The sequence below is a fragment of the Kogia breviceps genome, chromosome 13 (assembly GCF_026419965.1).
Source record: "Kogia breviceps isolate mKogBre1 chromosome 13, mKogBre1 haplotype 1, whole genome shotgun sequence".
Taxonomy (NCBI): domain Eukaryota; kingdom Metazoa; phylum Chordata; class Mammalia; order Artiodactyla; family Physeteridae; genus Kogia; species Kogia breviceps.
Window position 1 is genome coordinate 79,947,709 of NC_081322.1, and position 17,660 is coordinate 79,965,368.

General features: G+C 36.6%; 1 protein-coding gene across 8 annotated transcripts in view; it reads left to right on the forward strand.

Moving 5' to 3' along the window:
• SCAF8 (SR-related CTD associated factor 8) overlaps positions 1–17,660 on the forward strand; it is a 134,992-nt gene that overhangs the window by 51,049 nt on the left and 66,283 nt on the right. For all 8 annotated transcript variants that reach the window (XM_059083719.2, XM_059083726.2, XM_059083727.2 and 5 more), the window contains 8 exons: positions 4,026–4,157; positions 4,416–4,528; positions 5,990–6,183; positions 9,580–9,680; positions 12,209–12,322; positions 13,537–13,693; positions 15,587–15,720; positions 17,330–17,474. In XM_059083719.2, the coding sequence (XP_058939702.1) occupies positions 4,026–4,157; positions 4,416–4,528; positions 5,990–6,183; positions 9,580–9,680; positions 12,209–12,322; positions 13,537–13,693; positions 15,587–15,720; positions 17,330–17,474 (1,090 nt within the window). The remainder of the gene's footprint in view (positions 1–4,025; positions 4,158–4,415; positions 4,529–5,989; positions 6,184–9,579; positions 9,681–12,208; positions 12,323–13,536; positions 13,694–15,586; positions 15,721–17,329; positions 17,475–17,660) is intronic.

Consider the following 17,660-nt stretch of genomic DNA (forward strand, 5'->3'; position numbering starts at 1 on the left):
GTAAGGTGAATAGTGTTTAAAACCTATCACAAATTTAAAATTGAAAAGTAAATATCAACAGAGTAACAAATTTAATAAGTTGTGTGATTAGCTCTATCAAACCAGTTGCCTTTAGTGTATTTAAGATGGGGTGAAACATGCAGAAAAGTGAAGCATTTCTGTTTACCAGTAATCTCCATGTGGCTGCCTAAAATTTATTAGAGCTCCTCAGAGAAAAGAATAGGTTGGCTAGTGCCGCTCTGTTCCTTGCAGCCTTGACCACGCTTGGGTGTGGGTTGAGGTCTTTTATCTAATGATGGAAAACCAGTGGAAAATGGGAGCACTTTCTGAGAATGGTTGAATTGTGAAGGGACTAACAATCATATCATAAGAGGAATGATTTCTATTCTTTTGAGTAAGTTGGAGTTGTGAATTTGATAATAGTTTTATCAAGATATCCAAAAGATGTCAAGAGTCATAACTCAGAATGAAATGCTGATGATGAAAATGATAAGACTAATAAAAGGGCTTTAAAAAGATTATACAAGATTCAGCCACTTAATAAAGAGCTGTCAGTGGGATATCAGAAGTTTGTAACTTATTTTGCTTCAGTAGTTTTTTATAGAGGAGAATATAATGGAAAGAGGAGAATTGAACATGATAACTAAGACGGGTGATACATTAAGAGACTTGAGTTGCATTTCAGTGTACTGAGGTTGATGTTGTAAGGTTATTAGACTCATAAATTAGGAAAATGCTGTAGGTGTAGCATAGCATGTGTGGATTTCAGTAAGGTTTTTGACGAAGTCTTTCCTGCCACTTATACAGAAAGAAATAGAGGAAAGTAGATTTATAAGTGATCAAAATGTGATACTTAGTGAATGTTAATCCAACTTTGAAAGAAGTCTCTGCTAGCTGCTGTTATCCTTGTCTTCTATTTTGTTTCGATATTTTATTTATTTATTTATTTATTTGGCTGCGTCGGGTCTCAGTTGCGGCATGTGGGATCTTCGTTGCGACATGCAGGATCTTTCGTTGTGGCAAGTGGGCTCAGTAGTTGTGGGATCTTAGTTCCCCGACCAGGGATTGAACTCGGGCTCCCTGCATTGGAAGGTGGATTCTTAACCACTGGACCACCAGGGAAGTCCCTCAGTATTATCACTGATTCTTTGCCTGAAGACATTGTTGAAGAAACTAGAGATGAATATACCAGGATGTATACTAAGGACGTATATCAGGATAAAAAGTCATTTGCCACCTGGGTCCTATGGAGTCTTTTTGGTTTTTTAAAAATATTTTTTAGTCATCTTAAAATAATTTAAAAGCGAGACTAAAGGCATAGGGGAAAATAAACATAATTAGGAATTTTAATATAGTTGAAATATAGCAAACCTTTTTATGTCAACTAAGTTCAAATGTCACATGTTCTTTTAACAAAACAGAACAGTCCAGCTTCTTGTTCCAAAATACTATAAGATGAAATCCTTCCTGTTGAATGACTAATTGAATGAAAATACCCTTAGAGATTTTTGTCCTTAGAGATACATTTTTCGCTCATCAGTTCTTGAGTTTGAGAAATAACGTTTGGGATGCAGTCATTTGAAAACTCACCATATGATATTTCACTTAAACATTAAATTTCACCGTTACCATTAGAGTCTAGAATGCTGCTGTCTTTTTTCTTTTTTTTTTTTTTTTTTCATTCATCATCTGCTTTGTCTAAGTGTTGTGAAATATTGGGAATTCCTGGTGGTCCAGTGGTTTGGACTCTGCGCTTACACTGTCGATGGCGTGGGATCAATCCCTGGTCAGGGAGCTAAGATCCTGCAAGCTTTGTGCCCCCCACCCCCAAAATTTTTTTTGTGAAATATGTTTCTTTGTCAGTTTTCTTTGCCATTATGGACAGAAAATGAAACATCTAAATATCCATTGTCCAAGGAAAGCTAAAAGCAGACTACAGATATGTCTCCAGTCTTTATACCTTCTTGAAATACAATGCAGTGTTTTTGGTGATGCAGTAAAACTGAATGATGGTTTCACTGTTGAATCACCCTTCCCAACAATTCCTTTTTTTTGGTTGTTATTATTTTAGTCTTTTTGGCTACAGTTGGGAGTAATTGATGAGTAATAATGGAATAATTCTTAGGAAGATGAAATGGTAAAATGTTTCAGTATATAGGAAAATAAGATCTCTAAGATCCCATAACATATCTTAAATATAGCTAAGGGTCCAGTGGACCTAATGCTAATTGCAAGATCATAAGATAAAATTTGGTAGAATATTAAAAGTAGATTTTCTCTTTCTTCTTCATAAGATTGTTAAGAAAGAATAAAAGTCATGAGTCACAACCTTTTCAAATACGTAAAACTGCTCAAAAAAGAACCTCAAAAACTAGCATTGGTTGCAGTGGATTCTGCTGGTTATACCAAGGGTTGACCATTAAATAGAAAATCAAAGGTGAAAAACAAGTGGGTGGATGGTAGGTAGGATGCTCAAAGGTGAACGGTGAGGTAAGAAGTAAATAATGTGAAGGATGTATGAGTACTGAATTAGGACCAAACAATACGGCTCATGATAAAGTTGAAAATTATCTTGCTGTGTTGTTAAGAATTTTATTTTTATTGTACCATTTTAAAGGCATAAGCCAGGACTGTGCTTTAAAAACATTTTGATTTGTTCTCAAACATATACTTATTTACCAACTTTTTGGTCAATTTTGTGGAATAAAGACTAATAGAACTTTAGTTCTAATTTTAGCTTTAATTTATTTCTAAACCTTGAAAATGTTACTTGTCTTTGGGGAGCTTGCTCCTTCATAAATTAAGACACTTGGAACAGTTCTTTAATGCTCTTTTTGGCTCTTAATTTTTATGCTGCTTTCTTTTCTTTTCAGTTTAAATGTCATTAGAGTAAGAGTAATTTTTTAAAAAAATTTTGTTGAGATATAATTGACAACTGTAAGTTTAAGGTGTACAGCATATTGATTTGATATGATTATATATTGGGATATGATTATCTCTGTAGTGTTAGCTAACACCTCTGTCATGTCAAATAATTATCATTTCCTTTTTGTGGTGGGAACAATTAAGGTTTAGTTTCTTAGCAACTTTGAACTTTATAATACAATACTGTTCCTTATAATCACTGTGCTTGCATTCCTTTACACATAGGGAGACAAATTCAGAGTTGGATGGAGTAACTTGGTTCACAATCACAGAGTTTGTAGCAAGGGAACAGTAGTTTTGAGTTGCTCTTTTCTGTTATTATAATAGTTCCCAACTTGTGTACCACCAGGAACTCTTCTTACTAATCCTCAACACCTGTGAGATCATGTTTTAGGAATGTTTAACTAGGGAGTCATTTCTTCGTAATAATCAGTTTCTCAATTTTAGTTAACACCATAGTATATGTAATTGCTAGTCAAGTTCATAATGATCAGCACCATGTAAGCAGTATCCCTATAGCAAGTTGCTGTAATTCTAGTCCTAGAGGGGCAAAACGTTTTAAATTTTAGTTTTTCCTATAATTAGGCTTCATTGCCTAACTTTTACTAGTCTTTCTGAAATATTTTACGTATTTGAGTACTTCCTAATACTCTTGTGAATTCCTAGAGGTGGAGGTTGAAAAACACCCACGCTGAGAACTGATTTTGCAAGATCAGTAATTTTGATATTGGGGTTTGAGCTTCGTTTTGCTTCTACATGTGCAGTGGGTGACTTAGTTCTTTATATATCATTCATGATGTAGTCCCTTTATTCTTGATAGTTTGTATTTTCCACAATATAAAATTTGTTCGGAGAACTACTTTATCTTACCATTCTTTTCTAGTGTTATAATATCTCCCTTTTATGGAGGTATTCTGTGCTTTTAAGTAAACTTGGATTTATACAAAAGTGCCGTTTTAGATTGATCATAAAAGATGTAATGGGATTTCTTTAGGTATTGGGCTCCTTTTTAAAATTATAATTGTGATGTTTCATTTGTCATAATATTCATAATATTCATTATTTCCCAATGTTTGTGTGTTTGTGTACATTCTCAATAGGCAACTCCTCAGGACAGTCAAGAAGGAACATTTGGGTCAGAGCATTCTGTGTCACCATCACAAGGAAGCAGTCAACAGCATTTCCTTGAACCTGAAGCAAATTTGGATGATTCCATAGATATTCAGCAGCAGGTAAAAAGTAAATGTTTTTCTGGGGCATAAATTTCTTAAATTAATTACAGAAAAAAACCTTAAAATATAGTAATAATTTTTATTGTATGTAAAATAATGTAAACCTGAACGGTTTTTTCCTCCTCATTAAGCTCCACACTCTAACCATTTTACTATTAGTCATTAATGCTACTATGGTGAGTATTTTGTAAGGCAGAGTTACCAATACACACTGAATCTCAACCAGGCATTTTGTTTGCTCTTCTTTTGACTTCCAAGGATATGGATATAGATGAAGGGCAAGATGGAGTGGAAGAGGAGATCTTTGAACAGGAAGCAAAGAAAGTGGCTGTTCGCTCAAGATCAAGAACGCATTCACGATCTCGTTCAAGGTTCTACAATACTATTTAAGAATAGCTGTGTGCGAACATTTAAATTGTTGGCTTTACTTTTTTGCATCCTTTATTTCTTTGCATCAGGATTAAAGAAAATGTTTTTTGAGAGTGACATTCTCTCAGGAAGAAGTAATTCAGAACTTCAGAAAACAGAAAATATGTGTTCTGTTTTTAATTGGGTGTGGCTGTGGCCATTTATTTGAATAATTTGCATGAGTCATGGCAGTATCATGAGACTTGGATTTGAGGTTATATCTGGTTTTAGTTAATAACATCATGATAGTCAGCTTAGGGTATCATTGCCTCTGAACAACAGTTAAATCAAGCTGTAGAGGAACAGTATTAGAAACTCCACTGTATTTCTCACATTCCATTTCATCTCATAATACCAAAAATGATTATAAAAATAACACTACAAAAATTATTTTTATAAACATTAAGCATATTAGACTATAAAACATATCCTAGAAATGGTTTTCTGTGTGGGCTGTTCAGCATGGCTGAGGCTCATTACTGTGCATGCTCATTCAAATTTGAGTTGAAGGTACCTTATTCTTAACCGGGTAAACTTTCTTGTAGCATGTATATATTGTTTTTGCTATAAACTGTCTTAAAACTTAAGGTCATTAATCTTTAACATTTTAATGTCCTATTTTCTACACACAAATACCCAGAAAATCTGAACAGCGAATGCTGGAAGAGAAGGCAGTATCCCTGATGACTTTTTCAGTCATTTCTTGTGTGTTTCACGAACGTACTTGTATTTACCTCTTGCAAATGAGAGCCTGTCAGTTCATCTTTCTCTAAGCTGACCTTTCTTCAGTGAATTAACAGTGTTAGTGCTGAAACTTCTTTGTCTTAGCAACTTCTTTATCTGTCTTAGCAACACCTCCTTACTAAGTATTTTGAAGAGTTCAATGGCATATGACTGACAGGAAAAAAGAAACAGTATTTCAGTATCACATTATATTGTAAAGTCAAGCACACATAGATTATAGAAATTGAAAACTTGTAAACAGAATTGTATAGTGGCCTAATGTTCTGTTGAAAACATTCTTTGTTTCTTAATTTTAAGGTGTAACATCTTTGTCACCTAAAGAATCTTTTTGTTTTCTTCCATCTCTCATCCCTGTTCTTGACTCTTGTTTGAAAAATGAGTTGGAAGAGACCCTAAGAGAAAGTGAGGCCTTGCTAGAATCTTTCTCTTATTCTTCCTTGTGGTTGTGAATGATCACCCAGACTCAGTAAGAATTATTGCAAACAAACACCTGTGACTAGTGTGGACCTAAGCGGTGTAGAGATTTGAGAACATACATGTTTGATACTTGATTATGCTTAAATGTTTTTTAAAAGGTAGCTAAAGACCAGACAGTCTCGCCCCTGCCCCACCTACACGTGAGAAATTTGATAGAAGAATAACTTTGTCATTAGAAGTAAAATAAGATTTTTTTTTTGTAGATCACCAAGAAAACGAAGATCTAGGTCACGATCTGGTTCTCGAAAGCGTAAACACAGAAAGCGATCACGCTCTCGCTCTAGAGACAGAAAAAGGAAATCATCACGTTCATACTCAAGTGAAAGAAGAGCTAGAGAAAGGGAGAAAGAACGACAGAAGAAGGGATTGCCTCCAATTAGATCTAAAACATTAAGTGGTAAGTGACGTACAAGCTTTGGTTTCAATAACATTGAGAAAATAGCATCTGCTACAACGTCTCCCAACCTTATTTTCCGACTAAGAGGTTAATAACTGGTTTGGTATATGTTTGGTATATGAGTAATTATATTTTGGGGTTTTGTAATGTGATAGAGGAGAAAAGAAAAAGGAATAGCAGGTTCTACTCAAGTACTAAAGTCATTGAGAGGTTTTTTTTAAATGCTAGTTAGAAAATATGACTTGACTAATGATTTATAGTGTCCTAGGCCTCGTATCTGTTTCATGGACACTGTGACTTCTATGCACAGTGTCCTAACCAATTATGAAAACTAGGTCTGTAGGAGTAATTATTATAGGAAGCATGCAAATTTTAAAGCTAATTATAAACTTACTGGATCAGTACTGAAGGAGACATTTCTCTTATAAAAACTTTCCATCCTTTATATGTTAATCTATAATGTATGATTAGAACAAATTTGGTAGTAGTGGGAGTTTGTTTTGGGAGAGTGCTGCAGGAGATTGGTAGGCATGTGAGGTATAGGAAAATCAGTTTTAATTAGTGCCAAATTCTGCCTAAACGATTCTTAGCGGCTTATGACTTTTAAGGTGAACCAACAGACTGCAGATGGATAAAGTACATAAAGCGAGGCAAATTGTCATTCTTCGCCAAGAGCGAAACACTGATCAGGTTATCTAATTTCTGAATGTATCCAAATAAACTCCTTCTGCCACGGAGATAGATGAATAACTGGTATAATTTATAATGCTGAAGCATCCTAGAAATCTAGGCTTAGGATTAAAGGCGACAGCCATCTTACTAAATTCTAGCCATTTGAACAAGCCTTGGCTATCTTTCCTGAATCTTTTTTTTTTCTTTTTTTCTTTTTTTCTTTTTTTTTTGCGGTACGCCGGCCTCTCACTGTTGCAGCCTCTCCCGTTGTGGAGCACAGGCTCCGGACGCGCAGGCTCAGCGGCCATGGCTCACTGGCCCAGCCGCTCTGCGGCACGTGGGATCCTCCCAGACCGGGGCACGAACCCGTGTCCCCTGCATTGGCAGGCGGACTCTCAACCACTGCACCACCAGGGAAGCCCTTTCCTGAATCTTACCTGATTATGAGAGCCAGTGTTAATTTAATAATGTTGACATTCCTAACTGAAAGTTTCTGTTTATCCCTTAGGGTGAGTGACAAAATTCAAACATTTTAGGTGCTGTCTGATAAATAATGTCAAAAGTCTGATCGTAAAATCTCAACTACGCCTCCTCCCATGATTACCATTACGACATTCAGAATAACGAGTTTTATGATGGGCTTTTATGTGGAGTCTCTCATTTAGTTCCTCACCTAACCTGTCATGTTTTATTGCCACCGTTTACATAGTTATTGACCGTGGAATTTATTTTCTGTTGCTGTTTTATTTTCATGGGTAAAACAGACAATTAAAAAATTTAGAAAGGACATAAGAAAATACAGTGAAAAGTATATCTCGTCTTTTACCTCAAAACTCTCTTTACTGAGAAGCAATAACAATTTGATGTGGTCCCAACACATTTTAAACACATATGGTAGTGTTTCTCTGCCTAGTGGTTCTTAGAACATGAGTTTTCATGAATAGTCCAGGGGCTGTGAAACATCAACAAACAGTAACATTCTAAGAATCAAGTGTCCCCTTCTCATGGGATGGAGGATACTCATTATTACTTTCTGGGGGGTGTGGAAATGGTGTTGTCCATGGGAAAAATTTGTAGAGAGACAATATCGAAAGAGTAGGGGAAACATGGAACAGGTTTTGGGGAGATTAAGGCAGCTGTAATATGTAGAACAGAGTAATGAAGAGGTGGGAACTATTCAGTGAAAGAGGTCCAGAAATTTGCTAAGGGTTTGTGGTAGGTTGAATAGTGGTCACCCAGAGATGTCCATGTCCAAATCACTGGAGTTTGTAAATATGTTACCTTACATTTGTAGATCTGATTAATAAGGATCTTGAGATGGGGAGATTAACTTGGATTATCCAGAAGGGCCCAGTGTAATCCAAGGGTCCTAATAAGAGGGAAACAAGAGGGTCAGAGAGAAAAGGTGATGTGAATGTGGAAAGGAGAATAAGTGCCGCACTGTTGGCTTGAAGATGGAGGGTAGGGGTCATGAGCTGAGGAACGCAGATAGCTTGTAGAGGCTCACAGAGGCAGAGAGAGAAACCCTCTCCCGGGCCCCCAGAGGAATGCAGCCTTGCTGGCTCATTCTAGACCACCAGAGCTGTAAGACAATACCTTTCTGTGGTGTTTTGTTACAGCAGCAAAAGAAAACGAATATGTTGCCCTTTGAGACTTTGGTTGAATATTAAGTTATTTATGCACAGGGTAAGGCTGCATGAGGCAAAGAACAAAGAGCCGGGAAAGAACAATTTCCAGGCATCTGTTAGCTGAATGATTCCTAAAGCTCACACGCCTGGAAGACGTTCAAGTTCTGACCAGCCAGAGAGAGATAGAGACCTGATTGAGACCCACATTCAGTAGAATGTAATGTGAAACCCACACTGCAATGGTCACATCTTAGTGTGGGGCTGAATTAGCTCTAGAGTAAAACCTGCTCTAGGCTGTGTTGTCGATGAAAGATAACCCAAAAGCTGGAGACTTCTTTTTTTTTTTTGACATTGACATAAATCCAAATACATTAAAACTCTGCAAATTTATCAGCTGTAAATATTTTTAAAGTCAGTGTTTTCAGGAAAAGGAGATGTTCATGGAGACACGAACAGTGCAGCTCAGAGTAGGCAAGATGTCTCATGTGTAGCATTTATTTCTTAAAGGGAAGTGGCTTCCAGCCCTTAAGTATCCCTAAGTCTTTCATGATAACGAGTTCTAAATCAGCCTTTTCCTTTTTGTATATATATATTTGTAATATAATTATTCTTTCCTTAAGGGTAAGGTACTGTTTTCAGATTTAACTGTTGATTAAGGAGAAACATCCATCTAATCATTCCAGCACAGAAAGATACTTAAAAGGTACACAGATAGGATTGCAGTGAGAAATGGTTTTGAAACTTTGTTGCACATTAGAATCACCTGCAGAATTTTAAAACTCCCAGTTCCTGATCTGTCATACCCCATACCTTCCGTCATCTTTTAGAGTGGTTTCCAGATATCCACAGGTGATTGATGTGTGCTGCCACTCTTGAGAGCAGGTGATAATGCAAGAAGTTGACTTGGCATAGATGTTAATGGGTACCTGGTATTTCAGTTGATTTTAAACATAACATTAAAATGTCCGTTAACAAGTATTTAAAATATGCTGTCTTAAATTTTAATTTGTTATGGTTACTAGTGTTTTTTCCTCAGCTACTTGAAAGGAGTAACTGTCTATGTGATTCGGGTTATGTGTCTCTTATATCTTGACAGTATGTAGTACTACTCTGTGGGTTGGTCAGGTAGACAAGAAGGCGACACAGCAAGACTTAACCAACCTGTTTGAAGAGTTTGGACAGATTGAATCCATTAATGTAAGTATCAGTTCTTAAATAATTTAAAGTTAAAAAAAAATAGGGAGTTTTCAGAGTCACTTTGGTTCCTAATTAGCCCAGTAATATCTGCCTTTAATCACATTTTAAAATGAGTGACTCTAATCGTTTTTGTGTTTACTCTGCTGTTGTTTATCTCTTTGCTTAATTAATTTTCCTTTTTTAAATGGAAGTCTAACAAAATATTCTTAGGAGTTTTATAGCAATGTAGTAGCACTTGATTCCTAAAAACATCAAATGTTTGAGTTAGCAGGACCGTATGTGTGATCTGGTTTAATTTCTTTTCTTTCTTTCTTTTTTTTTTTTTTTTTTTTAAATGAAAGTGAAGAAACTGCGTTAGAATTGTAATCACCTGCACATGAGCATGTAGGTTAATGGTGGAGACACAGCTGGACTGGAGGCCCCAGTCTCTTGCCAGCCTCTTCCCACCTCTTCCCCTTCTCTTCCTCGCAGAGCAAACCTGAGGCAAGAAAACCTGTGTGGCCACAGCATAGCTCTGTCACGCCTCAGCTTGATTCTTTCAGTGTACCCAGTCTCCACCTTTGAGTATTTTCTTCCTCCTGCAGGGCTATTGTTTTTCCTTGAGGCTAAAAATAAGTAATGGAATAGTCATTTGTTTGAGGAGACTTATTCCTTAACTCTCTGATTTTATTCACTGTTATTATACTTTTATGTCTATTGGACCTTTTTATCATTATTTACCGGGAAATTGGCTGGTTTTCCTTTCTAGTCTTAGATTCCTTATATTCTCAACATTCCTTATATGGCCAAACTTGACTTTTTGGTATTAATAACAGCACTCTTTATTTAAATTGAATTTGACCATTTTGTATTTTACTTTCAACTGTGTATGATCTCATTGGAGCCTCACAAGAAGCTGGTTAAGTTATTCAAATATTGTTATTTTACCAGTGAGGAATCTAAATGATTTGTGTAAGTTACACAGATAATAAATAGCTGATTGATTGGTTGATTAATAGGTAATTGCTTGAGTGTTTCAACTTAGGTATTTTAGATTCCTCTTTTTACACCATTAAAGTGTTGTAGGCTTCTCTTTTTGTCTTTTTAAATTTCACCTGTCAGAACATAAGTAATGTCTGAGTCTGTGATCATATAGCCTCTGAATTTTTTTCTGATTTTCCGCTGCCTTTAAACTAGTGGTTCTCAGCTCTAGCTGCATATCAGAAATGGGTTGACATTTGAAAAAATAGGGATGCCCATGATCAGTACCTTTAGATTCTTATCAAAGTGCCATGATTACACAGGTGATTTGACGGAAAGCCAGGAATCACTGCTCTGAACAGATCCCGAATCCAAGTAGCATTTTGTATTTTCACGTTGCTTATGACATTTGTAGTCTTTCTTATACCACAGTCATTTGGACATTAGTTTGCCTTGTCTCCCTCTTCTTCTGTATTACCTTTTAAGAGTGTAGTACTTAAAAGTAATAGGCACTAAGTTATTTTGTGAACTGAAGTGTACTGAATGGCTAGTGATAAAATCCAGGATTTGAAAAATTAATGGAAGATTTATAAAACCTTTCACTTCATTTTGTGGGAGTTTGAAGACTGAGAAAAGTCCATTAGATTTAGCATTTGGTAGGTCATTAGTTCGAAGAAAGTATTTTTGGTGGGTTGGTAAGGGGTTGGATCTACATTGCAAGAGATGAATTATGTAAAGGGTTAGATAGACTTCTCTTTTGACAAATTTGGTATTAAAGTGACAGCTATTAGCAAGACTGAGGGAAACGTTATTTTGACAGCTAGAGCTTATTAGGTATTAAGTACCAACAAAGTGATAGAATACCTTTTGAGTTCTTCATAAAGAAACTGAAATGCTCTGTGTATTTTTCTGAGTTAATACATTAAAGATAATTTTATGATCTGGTAGTTCATAGAGTAGTTAAATGCTTTGTAAATAAACCTCTTGAGATCTTTACACTGAGGCTGTCTTCTTATTAATATTAAAATCTTTGTCCAGAAGTACTTGGACAAAGTTACATTTTATAAAATTGAAAAGCTTTAGCTTTATTATCTGTTGCAGATTTTGGACTTTATATTAAGGATACTGCACTTCCCCCAAACAAAAATCCTTCTCACATTACTCAACATAACATTTGTCAGTATTTAAATACTACTTTAAATAAATCGTATGCCTTCAAATATGTTGACCATACAGTATTGTTTTCCTTTTATCTGGTGGTATTATATACACATCTTTATACATTGCTTTGTTTTAATAGTTCTTCATTGTGTGTTAAAACTTTAGTTGACACATGATATTCAAGATTTCACATATATCGTGGCTTAGAATGAGACCCAACTAGTTTCTGAATTTTTTTTTTCAACTGATTGTGCTTGAATTGTACCAATAAACAGATAGCTGGAGGAAGAAAAGGGGAAACAATTCAGTATTAATAATCAATATTCTGTTCCATTAAAACCATAAAATGCCAGAAATGACTTGCCCTCCTCATACACCCTTTCTAAAGAAAATAATTTTTTTAATAGATGATTCCTCCCAGGGGCTGTGCTTATGTCTGCATGGTTCATCGACAAGATGCATTTCGGGCCCTTCAGAAACTTAGTTCCGGGTCATATAAAATTGGGTCCAAGGTCATTAAGGTGAGATTGGGGGGCACGTGCTCTTATTTTATTGGATTGTTAGAATGTTTCCTGTATTTAATTCATCTTCTTCTTTAATGTTATAGGCAGACCTTGACAGAAATTTGTTATTTTAGTATTGTTGAATTATAAAATTTGGCTATAGATAAAACAATAACCAAAACTTTATTCAAGCAGTTCTTCAAAATCACACATGCACAGTACTCCTAGTCAACCAGGGCACCATTTTATGAGCAGAACTTTTTCATTTTTACAAGTTTGTCTTTCATTCACTCCTTCCCAGTGCTTCCTAATCCTACCCCTTAATTATATTATTAATGTCTCCTTTTTAATATCTTGTCTTATACAACTCAGGTCACTGTGAAGGGTTTATTTATATATATTTGTTTCCTCTTAGTCTGAGTATTTATTGTGTATTTTTCCATTTTTACTTCTTATAACTAATTTACATTTTATTTCTGCTATTTGGAGTTAATTTATTCCATAGTTTCAGCAACTGAATTAAAAAATTTTAAATTACTTTCAAGGGAGTTATTATGCCTGTGCTTTGTCATTTTATGGCAGAGAGTTTCTCTGTGTAAGCTAAAGTGTCACTGGTCTCTTGGAGTACCAAGATTTTGTTTAACTATTCTGAGTATCGCTAATGTAGGTTGACTTTTTTTTTGTTTTGTTTTGTTTTGTCCCGTTCCCCCCCCCATGGTACCCGGGCCTCTCACTTTTGTGGCCTCTCCCGTTGCGGAGCACAGACTCCGGACATGCAGGCTCAGTGGCCATGGCTCACGGGCCCAGCCGCTCCGCGGCACGTGGGATCTTCCCAGACCGGGGCACGAACCCGTATCCCCTGCATCGGCAGGCGGACTCTGAACCATTGCACCACCAGGGAAGCCCAGGTTGACATTTTTATGGTGAAAAGTAGATTTGGTTTATTTCTGGAAATGTGTTTTTCTAAGGTCATAGTAAGAAGTGGAAATAAATCCCATATTATAAACACCACCGCTATCTAATGCAGGTTTTATTTTACAAACAAAATCAGAAAATACATGGAAAAAAATTTCGTTGGCTACTGTTATTCCAGCAGTGATGCTTTGCCTGTCCAGCTGATTTTTAAAACTAATTTTATTCATATTTACATTGTTAGCATATAATTTTGTATGTTTTACCTTGTTTTTACAGTAAACACGAGCTTTCTTTTTTCCTCTCCTCATTTCTGATAGATTGCTTGGGCTTTAAACAAAGGTGTAAAAACAGAATACAAACAATTCTGGGATGTGGATCTTGGAGTAACATATATACCATGGGAAAAAGTTAAAGTGGATGACTTGGAAGGTTTTGCAGAAGGAGGCATGATTGATCAGGAAACTGTAAATACTGGTAAGAGCCCTATAGGTAGTTTTATTGTTTAAAAATATGCTTTAAGGGTTGTAATTGATAAGAATTTTGCATGTTGGGGTGAATTGTGTTTATTTCCTGGATTCTTCCTCATCATGCAAAAGAGGGGGAAAAGTGAAACATTACCCTGTTCAATGTGTATACTTAGTGGGATCTATTTCATAGATGTCAGAGTATATAGATAGTGTTCTAAAACTCTAAATGTAGCATTTTTTATATATGTCTTTTAAAAAGTTTCAGTCTTTGAGAGTGTTGTATATATGGAGGCTTCTAAAGGCTAATTTTTTCAGATACTTGAGTTTAAATGAGAACTGGGGATTTAGGAAATTTCTTTAAAAAACTTCCTAGATTATTTTGATTAGTATCTATGTTGAGAATGCCGGGAAGGGAATCTCAGAGAGCTGTAGTTCAGATTCATGCTGCTCTTAGAAAGCTTATAGCCAAGTGATAATCCAGCCTGTTCTTTTGAAAAATTTGTCTTTTTGTTTTAAAAATCTTCAGTTATAAATTCACAGAATAATGGATGCTTGGGAAAGAAGTGAAATATGTTACACTTATTTCTTGATATCTTAGCTCTTCTACCAAAATTAGCTAATTTTCAGAATAGTATTTTTGTTCTCAGGCCAATGTACATATTTTCAAACACTTTTTCAGTTGTTTTCTTCTTGTCATTCTCTCTCTCTCACTGTCTTTCTCTCTCCTTTTTGGATGGATGTTCCTCCAGAACGTTTATTCATTCAAAAAATATTTCAGTTCCTACTGTGTGCCAGGCATAACTTTAGGAGCTGGGATTATAGCAGTGAGACAGACAGACAAAAATCCTTCCTCTCTTGGAGTGCAGGGGTCGACAAGATTGTAGTACAGGGGTTGACAACAGCCCATGGGCCAAACCTTACTGGCAGCCTGTTCAGTAAATAAAGTTTTATTGAAACACAGCCATGCTCAGTTGTGTTTACCTATTGTATATGACTTTTTAAAATTCAACAATAGTAGAGTCATTGTAACAGAGAACACATGACCCACACAATCTAAAATACTTAAAAGTAGGAAGAGTTTGCCAACCCATGTTCTAGTGGGGAAAAAATGGATAATAAGATAGATAAACGAGGTAGTGTTTCAGTGTTGGTTAAGTTCTAAGAAGAAAAAAACAGGGAAAGGGGATAGGCAGTATGGGTGTGGAGCTATTGGAGTTTTAAGTGGTTGAAGAGTGTCTCATGGAGAAGGTGGTATTCAGAGGCGTGAGTCACGCAGCTCTCTGGGAAAGAGTGTGTCATACAGAGAGAACAGCAAGCGCCAGGTCTGTCCGAAAGTCGTGAGACCGGTACGGCTTGAGCGTAGTGAGGAGTGAGGAGTAGGAGATGAAGTCAGAGAGGTACAGAGGGGTGAAGTCATGTAGTCTTACTAGGCATTCTGATGACTTTGATCTTTAAGGGAGGGGAACCTTTGGAGGAACCATTGGAGCTTCTTTGTTGTATTTTTGCATTTTTCTGTATTTTCAGAAAGATCTTTCTGTATTGGGTTAATACTTGTTGTTTTCCCCTTATACCTTGTGACAAAATACAGAATAAGGTTGGTTTGTCTTAAATCAGACAGCCTTTGAGATACGTATCTATTATATCCCTTTTAAGTGTTTTCTCTAGACTAAATATTTTAGTGTCTTTGATTTGTGCCTCATGTCATGCTGCTCTGAACTCCTTAGTATCCTAATCAGATTTATCTCAGCAGAACCAAATAGGTTGGCACCCGCAGCTGTGGACACATCTTAAAGATGTGCCAAGGTAGATGAAGGACTATTCAGACATGAAATAAACGTGTACGTATAAAATGAAAAATTGCACCTATCCAGAGGAAATCAATTTCAAATATTTTGTTTAGAGTGGGAAAGTGTGAAAAGCTCAGAACCCGTTAAAGAGACGGTCCAGACAACTCAGAGCCCACCTCCAGTTGAAAAGGAGACAGTGGTCACAACCCAGGCAGAGGTTTTCCCTCCACCTGTTGCTATGTTACAGGTTAGTGCTGGGTGTTTTTTTATTGTTTAATGTGTTGTTTTACAGTTTTGTTTTTACTCACCTCTTTACTTTATTAAACTTGGAAGAAAATGTCCAAAATAGATTAATATTAAATATAAGCATTTTTGAAATTTTCCTTTTAGAAAAAGCGTAATTCATATTTAAATGTTTATTTATTGAACAAATATTTGTTGATTGCCTGCTCTGTGACATTCACTGTTCTAGGCACCTGGAATAGGGATATATCAGTGGGAAAAAAAACCCAAACACAAATCCCTTCCCTTATGGAGAGTTCGTTCTCAATCGGGGAGACAGAAAATATAAAATAAATAAGTTTATAAGATACTGTGGAGGGGAGAAGGTAGTATAAGGATCATCAGGAGTGCCTGGGTAGGTGTTTAAAATTTTAAATAAAATGGTGAGGTAGGCTTAATTGAGAACAAGACATCTGAGCCACAACTTAAAGTTGCTGAGGCAGTTAATCGTGGCTGAAGAAAGCGTTAGAAGCAGAGGGAGCCGCCCGCGCAAAGGCCTGCAGCCAGGAGCGTGTTTCGTGTGTTCCTGGAGTAGCAGGCGGGAAGGAGCAAAGTGAGTGAGAGGCAACTTAGTGTGAGTGAGACCTCTGGGGGGCTTTGGTTTTCACTCTGAGATGGGGTGCCATTAGAGGACTTTGAAGAAAGGAGTGACTCAATCTGGCTTAGAGTTTTAAAGGATTGCACGGGCAACTATTTTGAGAATAGAACAGTGGGCATTGATAAAAAGCAAAGAGACCAGTTAAAAGACAGTTGCAGGAATCCAGGTGAGAGATGAAGGTGGCTCAGACTGGATTGATGGCAGTGAAAGAGCAGCGAGAAGTCGTCAGATACTAGGTGTATCGTCATGGTATGGCCAGTGCGCGTGGTCAGATTTGAGTTGTGAGGAAGAGCAGAGGCAAGGTTTTTGGTCTGAGAAATTGGAAAAATGGAGTTACCATTATCTGAGGGTGAAAAAGACTGGAAGTGTGGTTTGGGGAGGACAGTTGGGAGTTCAGTTCTATGCGTGTAAAGTTTGAAGTGTCTTTCTAGACAGCAAAGTTGAGATGTTGAATGGACCATTGATACAATGTGAACTTGAGAGAGGTACAGCCATGCCATAATACGGATAAGTATTTGGGAATTGTTGTACCTAGGATGAGTAAAAGAATTTATGGTTAGGCGTAGAAAACAAATTGATGAGAAATTCAAACCATTTTAAAGCTGTTAGTGACATGCTTCCTAATGGTGATTAGATCGCATAACATAGCTAGGTATTGTAAACGTAGTAGGAGATGGCAGTGTAAAATTGAGCATGGTGTTCACTGTTGAAGTACGTGCCCACATCTTTACATCACTTGAATATAAGGTAGATTTCACAATCTCTGCATATACTGTTTGTTGAAAAATACTGTCTTTTACCTCAAGTACACTTATAAGAATACAAAAAGGAAGAAAAAAAAACCAAAACAACTTAATATAATGACATTTGTTACCTTCCTGTAAAAGAAACAGAAATAATTTACCTTTGTCCTAAGATGTCATTGTTGTAGATGGATAAAGTGATACATGGACTTTTTATTTTCTCTCCACCAAAGATTCCGGTAGCTCCAGCAGTGCCTACAGTGAGTTTGGTCCCGCCAGCATTTCCCGTGTCCATGCCAGTTCCTCCTCCTGGATTCAGTCCAATTCCTCCACCGCCTTTTCTCCGCGCGAGTTTTAACCCTTCACAACCACCTCCTGGTAAGAAATTTTCATCTTATCGTTTGAACTCTGTTTAGAATATCATTTAAAATGTTCTGTTTCCAGGTTTAAATGCTGTAGAGCAGTGATTCTCAAACCATAGCTTACATCCGAATCACTTGTAGGGCGTCTTAAAGCACGGATTGCCGGCCCAGCCTCCTTTTGAGTCAGTGGAACTGAGGTGGG